The sequence below is a fragment of the Dermacentor albipictus genome, chromosome 7 (genome assembly GCF_038994185.2).
Source record: "Dermacentor albipictus isolate Rhodes 1998 colony chromosome 7, USDA_Dalb.pri_finalv2, whole genome shotgun sequence".
Classification (NCBI taxonomy): Eukaryota; Metazoa; Arthropoda; class Arachnida; order Ixodida; family Ixodidae; genus Dermacentor; species Dermacentor albipictus.
Window position 1 is genome coordinate 17,139,713 of NC_091827.1, and position 12,788 is coordinate 17,152,500.

At 50.5% G+C, this 12,788-nt stretch overlaps 2 protein-coding genes across 3 annotated transcripts in view; one reads left to right on the plus strand and one right to left on the minus strand.

The window, feature by feature from the left end:
• The first annotated feature begins 907 nt into the window (after positions 1-907).
• On the plus strand, positions 908-6,087 carry LOC139047335 (uncharacterized). The gene is made up of 2 exons (XM_070521154.1): positions 908-1,349; positions 3,611-6,087. Exons 1-2 carry the CDS (start codon positions 973-975, stop codon positions 5,493-5,495), a joined length of 2,262 nt encoding a protein of 753 aa, XP_070377255.1. The 5' UTR covers positions 908-972; the 3' UTR covers positions 5,496-6,087.
• A 5,983-nt stretch (positions 6,088-12,070) lies between these two features.
• The window catches only part of LOC139047337 (uncharacterized), an 8,083-nt gene continuing 7,365 nt past the window's right edge, over positions 12,071-12,788 (minus strand). For both annotated transcript variants that reach the window (XM_070521156.1, XM_070521155.1), the window contains one exon: positions 12,071-12,788. This exon is cut by the window's right edge and continues 1,274 nt beyond it. In XM_070521156.1, the coding sequence (XP_070377257.1) occupies positions 12,102-12,788 (687 nt within the window). In that variant the 3' untranslated portion in view covers positions 12,071-12,101.

The window sequence follows — 12,788 nt, forward strand, 5'->3', positions numbered from 1 at the left end:
CGATAGGGGCGAAATGCGAAAACACCCGTGTGTACTTAGATTTAGGTGTACGATAAGGAACCCCAGGGGGTCAAAATTTCCGGAGTCCTCCACTGTACGGCGTGCCTCATAATCAGAAAGTGGTTTTGGCACGTAAAACTCCGTAATCTGAACCCTCGGATCACGAGTTATCGTTATTTTTTAAAAGAATGAATCACTGTTCTCTTTTATATTGATAAGGACTGTACAATAGCAGTGACAGGTATGGACGTGACGGGCCTTTTGTCGTCGTTGGGCCGTCGACGTGCTATCATTGTGTAGCCTTCTTATCGATTGTGCCACCGTTGGCTTGTGGTTTTGTTGTTGTTGTTGTAGCCTGTGGCACACGTGTGGCACGTGTGGCACGTGTGGTTTTGTTCAAAGAAGAAACGCCATTTCCTTCTTTGTTCTTATCTTTCTCTGTGTCTTTTCGGAAGTCCTCGCAATTTTTTTCTTCATTCGAACGAAGGTTCTTTCTGACGCGTCCGATATTGCTCAATAACACAGCGTTTTATTTTTCTTGGAGCCACTTATTCAGCTTTCGAACCTTTATACTCGAATAACGCATCAGATGGTTTCGCCGCCGGACCGACCCACGACCGACTGCCGTCAGTTGCGCCACCACCTTCGTGGTTCTGTCATCATTAAAAAAAATTAAATTATGGGGTTTTACGTGCCAAAACCACTTTCTGATTATGAGGCACGCCGTAGTGGAGGACTCCGGAAATTTCGACTACCTGGGGTTCTTTAACGTGCACCTAAATCTAAGTACACGGGTGTTTTCGCATTTCGCCCCCATCGAAATGCGGCCGCCGTGACCGGGATTCCATCCCGCGACCTCGTGCTCAGCAGCCTAACACCATAGCCACTGAGCAACCACGGCGGGTAACCTGTCATCATCAACAGTATGCACGTATAAGCGTCCTATACCAACAGAAGCGAAAGACAACGAAGATGCAACCCCAAGGCGGCGCGGATCCCGTGCTCCAAGATCTGAGCGACTTCTCCGCCGAGATCGAGCAGGCGGTCCCCATCGACCAGCACAACTTCTGCCGGGCGCTGTACGTCCGCGAAGCGAGGGACAAGGCGAGCGCCCAGCTCCGGGCTGGTCGCAACCGCTGCAGCCTCTGGGGCTTGGGCTGCTTGTCCGTGCTGAGCATCCTGATGGTCTTGGGCGTGTCCTGGCTGGTGCGCGACTACGAGATTACGCCGCCGCCTCTAGAATACCAGGGCGTCGTCCGCGAATTCAACAACACGCGGGCAAACGACACCGTGACCGACAACGCTGACGGCCTGCCGGAGAGGCCTCTCCAGTCCCCAGAGCCGTGGATGTAAGCACGCTTCCTCCGTGTGTTCAACTACAACCGCCCCGTGGCGTTTGAGGGCGCCAACTCGCTTGATCCGCAACGGCCTCCCGCACGCGTGCGGGAGGTTGTGCGGACAAACTGCGCACGTAGCACGCAGGTGCGCGAAATTCGGTTCACATTACAGGTCCGCACGAGCATATACAAAGGTATATGGCAGAAAGGTCCGCACATATACAAAGGTACATGTCATGTATATGTCAAAGGTATATGTCATGTATACATGACATATACCTTTGCGCGTGCACCTCGTGTATAGCGCGAATTCAGCAGCTGCCGAGCAGACGACAGGGCTTGGATTAACACGTCTCAAGGGGCACTGGGTTTTTCTAGTCGCTAAGGAGTCCTTGCAGCTTCCACAGTTCTGCGAGCAACTTGTGAGATGGACCACATATAGCAGCGGACAATGGCAGGAAGGAACATATCAGCGATAATTTCGCCAATTATCTGCAATAGGCGGCAAAGAAAATAAATGCGGGCAAGACAGATGACGATTATTCTTGTGGTACAAGATAAGCTCCAAAGAGTGCAAACTTTTTTAAGAATGCATGTAGTTAGTCATAAAGAAACCAAATGCCATTTACGTACCCACAACGGTGTGGAATATGTAGAGCATACACTCTTAAAAAAGTTGGCACCCTTTGGGGCGTACTTTGTCCCACAACAATAATCCTCGTCTGCTTTGTTTGTGTTTCCTTTCTTTAACGCTGCGAGCCCGGTATCTCCTGCATGGTCGCGAACGGCATGCGCGTTATCAGCGTGACGTATAGCATTCTCGGCAGGAAAGTAGCGAGCCCAGATTTTTTTCTGGAAAGAAAACGCAAGCAAGGCAGACGACGATTATCGATGTGCGACAAGATAAGCCCCGAAGGCTGCAAACATTTTTAAGGGTGCATATACATGCAAGAACGATTACACGTCGCACTTTCATGTCATTTCTCGCGAAAGGTTTTCTGATAAGTTATTTCAGTTCGGTTTTGAATTCACGTCCGTCGCGGGCCCGGTGGTTGTGGTGCTGCGTGTCGTGGGTTCCAAGTCGTAGGTGCGATCCCCGCCGCGGCGGCCGCGTTTCGCTGGTGACGGAATGCGAAGGCGCTCGCGTATACCACGCATCGGGTGAACGTAGAAGAACCCCCAGGTGTTCAAAATTATTCCGCACCCTTGCACTACGGCATGTCTCGTGATAAGATTGTGGCTCTAGCACGTACTACAATCCATGAACTTTTTTTTTTAGTGTTTGCTGACAGCCCATGCGGCGAGTTTGGCGCTGCCTGTTGGTAAACAGCTTGAAAAAAAAAAAAACAATCCCCAGCTTTCGAAGACGCGTATATAGAGTAGAGAACAGAATTGCACAATCAAATACGCTGGGTAAGAGGATAGAATTGCCCAACCAGATAGGTAATAGGAGATAATTGCACAACGACATACACCGAGTAAGAGAAGATAAATGCGCAACGACACCCTGTGTGTGTGTAGTTCTGTAATTCTCTCCTCTTGTGTACGCGTCGTCGAAGCCTGGGTATTGGCGTTTCTCAAATAACGCACGCGCATAATTACTTACCTGATTCTCATTGAAACATTGGCAAATAAATATATATATATATATATATATATATATATATATATATATATATATATATATATATATATATATATGTGTGTGTGTGTGTGTGTGTGTGTGTGTGTGTGTGTGTGTGTGTGTGTGTGTGTGTGTGTGTACAGATGGGCGCTATAGATGAACTAGTGGGTAGGCTTCTTACAGTCTTCATTAAAACGCTTGCGGGCTTGAACGTCCCGTGCGAGGACTTCGGCTTGAGCAAAAGATGCCGCTTTGAAATAGTCGCGAGCCTTTGCGTATATTGTCTTACAGCTGACGCTGTTCCTGATGTATAGGCCCTCTGGGTTTCTATATGGAACCACTAAATATATTCTTTTTCGAGGCCTCCTCAAAGTGATGCATAGAAAAGTCTATATGACCTTGGTGGTCGGTCGTCTTCAAGTTATCGAACAATGTGGTGAAGGCAACTCAGCAAAAAGCTTTTTGATGCCTCGTACGAAATGTTCAGTCTGTTGGGGAACAGAATTTTAATGCGGATAGCGTTTATTCGTCGATAGCGGCTTAGCAGCGATTGTATACCGTCATGTACAATTGTAATTTTACACAGACGGACCAGTCATGCAAGAGCCTCATGAAAACTGTTGTCTCACTTTTCGTTTAACGTCGGCAGCTTCGACGAGGAGAAATCGGTGGCCGACGCGACGAACCAGAACGGCACCGGTTCATTCTGCGACACAGCCGAGTGCCAGAGGACGGCCGCCTTCCTGGAACAGCAGCTGGACCCTACGTTCGGCCCCTGCGAGAGCCTATACGACCACGTGTGCACGCGGTGGCGAGAGAAACACGCCAAGTCACCCTCCGCCAGGCGTCGCGGCAGCTACTCCATCGACGACGCCATCTTGGACAGCCACAGGCGCAAGCTAGTTCGTCGCCTGTCCGTGGACGACACGCAACGGCCGTTCAGGAAACTGCGCAGCTTCTTCCTCCAGTGCACTCGCAGCCAGTTGACGTCTCGGTACGAGGTCGAAGAGATCAAAGCCCTCCTGGAACTGGGAAGCTCGCCTTCCGTGGTCGCTCTGGCGACGACGATCGTCAGGCTGGCCAGGATGGGCTTCTCGCCGTTCTTCGACGTCTCGGTGACCGGCTACCCGGATACCTTTCGCGTGAGGCTCTTCAGACCTTCCGGTTCGCGCGAAGGTCCCGCCAGCGACTGGCTCGGTTCTTACGCGTCAAGTAAAAGGCGGAGCGTGCTCAAGGCGTCTGGAATCGCCGCAAACTCGACCAACTCGAACGACACGGAGCAGACGCTGTTCCTGAGGCTCTTGGGGCGAATCATATGCGCCGAGATCGTACGCAGCGTCCCTAGCGCTAACAAGAAGTGCTCGTTCGATGCGGAATCGGCGATGCATCCAGCCTGGAACTACGGCTGGTACAAGTCGACGGGCGTGGAACTGTTGACCCTGGCCGTCGACCGGGAGTTGGGTCCGCTGGTGCTGGGAGAGTCGACGGCCTTTGACGAGAATGGCGCCGGATCGCCTTCCGTGATCGATTCGGCTGGTCACCGCCGCTGGAGGGCGGAAACGGATCTTCGCGACGCCTGCGTGAACCTGATGGCGCGGCACGACCCTTACCTGCTGTCGTACTGGAGCGCCATCAGCACCGAGGCCTCTCGGCTCGAGGAACGTGCGAAGGAGTCCCTTCGCGAAATCATGAACGTGGTCGCCCGAAAGTTTGCCTTCTTCGGCGACTTGTCCACGTCGTACGGACTGCCGGCCGAGTTCGAGAACTTTACGACTCTGTCGACGCATCAGGCCGACCTGTACGGCGACGAACTCCAAGGTTCCAGGATGCTCCGGTTTCTCAGCAACTCCACGTGGAAGCTTTGGCTGGGAACGCAGGTTCACAGGAGGGGCGGCGCGTTCGGCACAGCGGCGGATACCTTTGAGACCGCGCCGTCCGTGATCGCAGTTCCCGAGCCGGTTTTCAACCTGACGGCGTTGAAAGACCCTTGGCTTAGACTTCTGGCCGCGGTCAGGTACACGCCTAGAGTTCTCTGGGCAGTGTTCCGGCGTAACTTTTCTGAGGAGCTGATGTCATCGTCGTTCGGGCAGTGCGCGTCGAAGTACTTTTCGCTTCCGGACGAAGACGACAGCGTCGATCCACGTCGGCGAATTGAGGCGTACTTGGGAGCGCTAGAACTCACAGCGTTCCACGCGGCCCTGGACGTTTACCGTGCCAAAGTCGGCGGGCGCACGGAAACCGTACCCGGCACCGACTTGGACGGGGACTCGTTTTTTCTCTTTTCCTACGTTTTCAACGAGTGCGAGGTACTTTCGGTGAGGAAAAATCGAGAAGTCGCACGGTACACCGTGGCGTCCGACGCGTCTTCGTCGCGTCGAAAATTTTTTCCCAAGATAAGCAACCTGCTCGCTAAAGTTCTATTGCCGGGATGCAAGGCATCCGGCGTTCAGTTGACTAATTGTGGTGTGGAGGCAGCGGCGGTCGCGATGGGGTACGAGAACGGGACTGAAGATGCCGCGAACGGCTCTCCGTGACGCGTGACCTCCCTTTCACCGGTTTGCGCGAACATGACGATTTACTTGTGTTCGGTTTTCCTTATTAGATCTAGATGTCCATATGCCGCGGTTTTATACGGCTGAGTTCGATTAGTGATTTATTGCACTTAAAGTGCTCCTGTCCTCTTGCGTGATATACGTATTATATAGATGAGATAACGTTCACTATTTGCCGTTTATCGCGACTTTCTACATCACACAGAAGCCATGTTGCCCTGCACACACACCATCACAACTGCACACACACTTGCACACACAACTAACAAAGCACACCAGAAGAACATACAATCACACACACACGCACACACAATATTTTGGATGTTTCGTTAAAAGAGCCATCTAGAGCCTACACAGGACCATTTATTTTTACCCAATAAAGATACATTAACTGTTTAGATTAATATAAATGACGAAGCACCTTTTGTAACTGTTGCATTCGCTCAGATCCGCTCTAGCGGAAGCTAGAATGGCCACAGCGTGTTCCCTCCCAAAATTAGTCACGGTTGAAATCTTTTCCCCTGTGGTATATACATTTGCCGAATGCTCAGGGTGTTGCACAATATAAGGCTGTGTTCCATCAGTGAACTTGAAGTGCAGTTCTTTCTAAGGTAGGATAGAAGGTCAAGGTTAAAGTCAGATGCAGTGTGACATACAAGATTCAAGATTTCATGCACCATCATCGTCTGCTTTAACCTCTTGCACCAAATAGCTACGTGCTCTACACGCACGCAGTGTATGCCAGGTGCATATACCTGTAATGCATGGCGCCTGTAACCAACGTTCCCGGCAGACACTTCCATTCTTAATATGATGTCGTAGTTTGTGTTGTTCCGCGGTAATATATAGAAGAAAATGTTTATATTGCACCAAACTGGGTGACGTGCACTCATATTCATGCGTATCGCGTACGCCTGTACCAAATGCATGGTACCCGATAATGCGAACTTTATAAACGGACCTCGTATAGAGCCACAGAATAGGCCAAAATGTTAGGAAAAAAACCAACCAAGGTCAGCAGACGACGAGATGGCGTGATATCCGGAAACTTGCAGGTATAGGATGGTGTCAGCTAACTCGAGAAAAAAGTGAAGTGAATATCGTTGTAACAGTGACAGAATCTCAGCAATGGAAGGCAGGGTGGGAAAAGCGGCTGATAGACTGCCGTACACACAGGGAATGGAAGAAGATGGGAGAAAGAGAAAATGTTCCCGAACACACGCGTGCGCAAGGAAAGTGTGACGTCATTAAAGGCGATCGCGCAGCTATGCTGCTGATTGTAGAAAAAAAAAGGTAATAGCGCCTTCTGAATCGCTTGGAGTGGTTCGCTGGTGAAGCAGGAATCCTGGCAACGATTTAATATCCCGTTTTCGTTACTCCTCCTTTCTTCTAATATAAGCCAGCGTCACCAACTGGCATGATAACGAATTTATCCATTCCATTCCGTCCCGCAGTTTGGCATTAAAATGATAGCAGTAATGGTAATGGTAACGTCTTAATTTTCTCGCCATGTCAAAAGCAATCAATCTCGTAAGCATTGCAATCATTCGAACATTCTCTAGACAATTATTAAAATTTGATAAGCATTCCCTATAATAAATGATATGGGTTCCTAGGGGGTGATGATGATGATAGCAACTTTACTGTACGGACTGATCGGATTTTGTTACTCTACACTGAGGAACGTTTTAGAGGCAGTTTAAATATCAGAAGAAAGTAAAGGTTGAGAGCGAGATATACCATCGCAACACTATATAGATCGTTTGCAGCGCGGTAAATTAACACCAATTCAGGCTACAGCCGTCCTAAGCCGTCCTGTTCCTAAGAGCTGCATCAATGCCTTCGTTGCCCTCTGCTGCGATGACTTATACGAGGTGGGAATTCCGGAGTGCTTTCCTCTGGCAATGCTGCACACTGCAGCAAGGACAGTCGCACACAACTTAGTGAAGTAATGAAAGTGCCTCCTCACCATGGAGAGGAGGCGTGGTATAGTGCACCACATTGCAGGTATAGCGCCGTTGACCATTCCACTGCAAGAAGCAAAAGGCCGGGGTCACGAAAACCCAACTTCTGGTCATGAAAAGTTAAGGTAAACAAAGCACTCCCTCGTCGCTGTGGCTCATTTGTTCACATTAAAGAGCTAAGCATCAACTCCTGATATGTGCTACATGCCGACTGGAGTATATAATATATACACATAAAGGTAGCATTGCGGCCGGTCGTCGCCGATTTCACGTCACCCATCAATTTCGTCACGCGCATCATATTTATATGCACCCCCCCCTCCCTACCCTTGCTTTGAGTGCTACGCCCGAACTATATGAAAACACTGCTATGCTACCCCCTGTATTTTCGTTTCTTTCTTTCCATACGGTTCCCTAGTGTCCACACTTTCAGAGCCTCTGATCGATCGCTCCTTGCGCCGACTTCGCTCGGTGGCAGAAAGCCGCTCCTATAACGCGCTTATTGGTGCTGCTTTATTTTGCCTCTCTCTCTCTCTCTCCCTCTTTCCTTATCACATCTTATAAGCAGTAGTTTCTCGACGTCGACGTCTCGCTGAGTCGGATTGTTTTGGCCATGGCAGCGGCTCCGGTCGATCTCCGCACGGCGAGCCCCGTGGCTTCGTTTCGGGAGAACTTGGCGGAGAGGCAAGTGCGTGTGCTTTCACTGGAGAGGCGGCAAACCCGAGCGTTTCCTCGAATGCAACAATATGTCGTTAAACAGAGAGAGAGAGAGAGAGAGAGAGAGAGAGAGAGAGAGAGAGATGAACGTTAGGTGGGGTAGGTGAGAAGCAGGCCGAAAGGCTTATGCACTTCATTCAGGTAAGCCCGACATTAAAGAAAGACAAGGAAGATGAATCAGAAGATGCATGAATGGGTCGCGTATAAACCAACTCCCAAATTATACATTACATTTTAGAGTACGACCCTGGCCAGGTTGGGTTGCGTTGTGTAAGGTAATATTCAGTTACCTTAAGCCAAGGTAGCTAAGGCTATGGCTTAGGTTTGTCGGATTGAAGCCGCCGGCTCTCATACCCATCGTGCTTCCCATGCGATGGTGGCGCTGGGAGGGACGCCGTAACGGAGGACTCCGAATTAACCCAAGGTCATGTCAGGTTAGGTTAGGTTGACCTCGGTTGAGTTATTTCAGCTAACACAAGAACATTTTGTCGATTCCGTCGTCCGAGGAGGGAGGGGGTTGGGAGCGGTTCTGCGGGGAGCATTCTCGAAACCGACGGTGAGAACCGAGCGACGTCCGCTCCGTGACAACGCCGCTGGCGGCACACCTCCGTAAGCGAAGCAGGGTTCTTTTCTCCCCTGTGACCCCGTATCGAGGAGGTGCTTCAACAACCGGAGCGCATGCGCCGTGGATTCCTCCGCAGCGCCCTGTTTCCCGCGTGTATATTGTACCCCCTCCCTCCCTCCGTCTCCACAGTATCCCAGCGTGCCAGCTCCGCAGTATCCCGAGCCGAGCTCGAGAGAGAACGGCGGCGAGGTCTCCTGCAACTGCTCCCCGCGATCGCTCTCCACGCCACCGCGGCTTCTTCGCTTCTCGCCCACGAACCCGGAGGTCGATACGGCCGGGCTCGAGAAGATGGCGCAAATCCACTCATCGCCATGGCAACTGCGTCCCTTCGCCTCTCCCCCCCCCGCCCCTTCTCTCTCGCCCAACCTTCGCCATCCTCTCACTAGCACACTTTCATTTCCCCCCCTCCCCCTTCTCTTCACTTCCCATCTCTTGTGAGTTACGTCGGCCGGACATCCTGGCTTATCGCTGCAACATGCTTTCAGCGGCCGGCCTGCAAGATGTGCACGGCATGCATGCGGCAACTGGCGCAGAGGAGGACGGAGGTTTTAACGACGGTAATATTTTTTAGAGGCCGACTGGAACAGCGTGTTTCTAGCCTTTTACTGCTCACTGATGTAAAGGGAAGGGGAGACGTAAATGACAGGCGACAATGCAATATAACAATGAACTCCTCCAAAGCTACGTCAAGCTCTTTTTTTTTTCATTCTTTCAAGACATTGTCTTGATTGACAAGCTACAGGCTCTGTACACCGGTAGCATCACGCTTGTCTCACCTGTACATACCATGATTATGTATTTTCCTTTCTTGTTTTCTGTTGTTGCTTTCTTTTCTGCTTTTCCAGCATTCCCCCTTCTAGGGCCTTCTTGTCTCCCATCAGTTTTTCTATGCGGAGTATAGCATGTAAGCGCTTACGTAACGCCGGTCGATTTCTCTGCATTTTATTGAAGAGTTCTCTATACTTCTGCTTTCTATACACATTCTCCAGTACGCGATGTGAGCACGGACACACTATAGGCGCATAAGTAAAGCGTCCACGCACTATGCAAGTGCAAAGAAGGCTTGGCACTAACATATGAAGGGGCACCATGGCGTTTAGACAGCCTTAGCCAGGAAACCTCCCCTGACGCCGTTTCTCTGCCGATTCTCGCTTCGGAAATCACGGGAAATGCGTACATCGCGCATTGAATCTCGGGGAAAAGCACGCCGTGTACATGGGTGCTTGGTTCGTGGCATACACGATGTATGTTTCAGTGCCGCGGGCCATGGCGCTTTCCCCTGCCATTTGCCGCTTGGATTCTACTCGCCTTATTCTATGTGTTTAGTTACCGCCCTCAGTGCATACAAAGGTTGCTGTCGTTGCCATGGCAGCACTAACTACCAGCAGCACCAACTAACCATGGCAGCACTAATTGTAGTGTAGCGCGCCCAGAGTGTTGTAGCAACCACAGGAGGAGTCATAGTGCAGCCGTGCGTGGTGACAACAGAAACAACCGATTGCCTTCCCGTGCATAGATGCTATTACAGTCATTCCTCTATTTTACGGCCACACTGTAAAATATTTTGCACCCCTAAAAGCGAAAAAGGGTGTAAATGTGTCGATAACTCACACCCTTAGGGCGTCATTAATGTAACGGACACCCTAAGGGTGTGAGTTATAGACACATTTGCACCTTTTTTCACTTTTAAGGGTGTATATTATTTCACAGTGCAGGCTTCGATATTGTCGCGATATGCTCCCTCCTGTTTCTTTTTTTTTTATTGCCCCCCGTCCCCGCTCCCTTTTCTTTAGGCTTCCAAGTAATATTTATTGCGCCCAGTGTGTATATTAGTTCATTTTCAGTATTTGTGCCGTCTTTGAACTGCTTGCCGTATCTTGTTGTCATGCCGACAAACCCGGCTGTAACAACCTCTTTGCAGTTTCAAGTATGCATAAGTTTGTTTGTTCCTCCGCCCCGTTCCGCTCAAAAAAAGAATGTTCTGTCAGAGAATTTCTTCCAACACGATGAACTCCACCGCACAGCCGTGAGTGAGGTTCTGACTTCAACATTTGCAGGAATCGTGAGGTATTTTCTTTCCTCTTGGCACAGCGTATACGGGTTATGTATACCGCGAGTCTCCTGCCCGCGATATTCCTGGTGATGGGACCCGTTTCTATTTCAGTGGTGAATGAACATTGACGCGAAGGCTCGTGACGATCAAATTCTGCGATCGCGGCGACTCAAGTTAGGCATGTACACGTAGCCACACCCGCGTTGAAGAGCATCTTAAAATTGTATTATCATCGTCAGCATCATCATTATTATCATCAGCAGCTGCCCAAGAATTATCTAGCACACGTAAGGCTACCGATCCATTTAGAAAGACCCGCCGAGGATGCGCGAAGACGCACCAGTGGCCTTTTGTGCCCTGCGCACAAGGAGTCGTTACCTCTTCCGATTGTCGTGCGGCAAAGTGTACACACAGGGCGAGACCGGTAGATGCGTCAATGACAGAGTAACGGAGCATAGGCAAAAACTGAACGGTTCTCGAGATAGGCACGTTCCGTTGCACTGTGATGATTGTGGGTGGGAACCACTGTTTAAGGATTTTTCCGTCATGTGTAGAAATACGCTAAGGATACGTGGAAAAGGGTCGAAGCAAGCTTGATGATGAGAGCGCTAACTGCGTCAGCACTCATGTCGATCGTTGATCGTCTCGTTGATCGCTCAAAGCTGAAGAGAAATCGCTTATCTGTAAAGTGCTGGTTTCCAAGTGCGATGATTTCTACTTTTGTTCGGCTTGTCGATATAAGTGCCATGCCCTTCTGATAGCGCATGTCCTATCATGTTTATTGTCCGTGTCAGTGCAGAGCTATATGACCTCTACTACTGCAACGCACCACAACTAGGCCAAATATCTGTACTGCTTACTATAGGAGGGCGCTATTACTTGCAGCGAGCTGTATATTAATGCTATCAGAGTTTCCCACATTGTTTTCTTTGTCGACAGCTTTACGTGCGTGCAATAGCAGACCTACCGAAAGAGGTTTCAAAGAATCAATGGTACCCAACAGTTGACTTAGTGATCTCGGAAAACGGACGAGGCGATGGCGTAAAGCTGTTGGCTGCAGCTACGAGGAAGCAGCTGCGTCACGCTGTGATTTTAGAGCATTGCGCAGCGGCTTAAAGGGCGGCGATAAGAAATACAACCGAAGCGAAGCAAAAAAAAAAGAATAAAAGAAAGGAAGAGAGAAAGCATACAAAACAGCACGAATTAAAGCTATTTATACATGTATAACCTTAGTGAGCGCTAACGAAACGAGGAACTTCGTTCGTTGGCAGAAACATGTCGTCACTTTCCATGTCACAGTCCGCGAGTTCTACGGGGACTTCGCAGGCTGGGAACAGGACGGTCACCAACAATTTTGCCAGCGTGCGAACTCTCTCTCGGCGCATGCGCACAGCGGCTGCAGCCTCGGCATCGAGTCCCACGGTGACGGCTTCGCACATGTTGTAGACGTAGTAAAGGAGAAAGAGCATGTCTCCGCTCAGCTCCGTTCCGGGGACGGACAAGCCGACGCCGACGTAGTGTCGGTAGAAGTGAAACGCCGCGTAGAAACTCGCCAGCTCCGTCAAGACGTCGTGGTCCTTGCCGGCGCCGCCTGCAGGTTCGGAAGAGGTGGACTTCGAGGACGGTCGGCGGGGAGACGACGTCATCGTCGTCGACGACGACGACGACGACAAAGATGGCACGCACTTCGCCAGTCGAGTCCGGTTCAAGCTTTCGGCGAGTTCTCGGGAGCCGCTAAAGATGGTTCTGACGACACGCGGCGCGATTCTCGCAAGCGACAAGTACGCGAGCCAGGGGTCTTCCAAAGCCGTCGCGTTCAGCAGCGTGAGGGGCACCACGATAGCGCCACCTTCGGCCTTGGAATGGAACGGAGAAGGCGCAAAGGCATCCGGTGGAGCGTCGACTTCTCCCGTCCA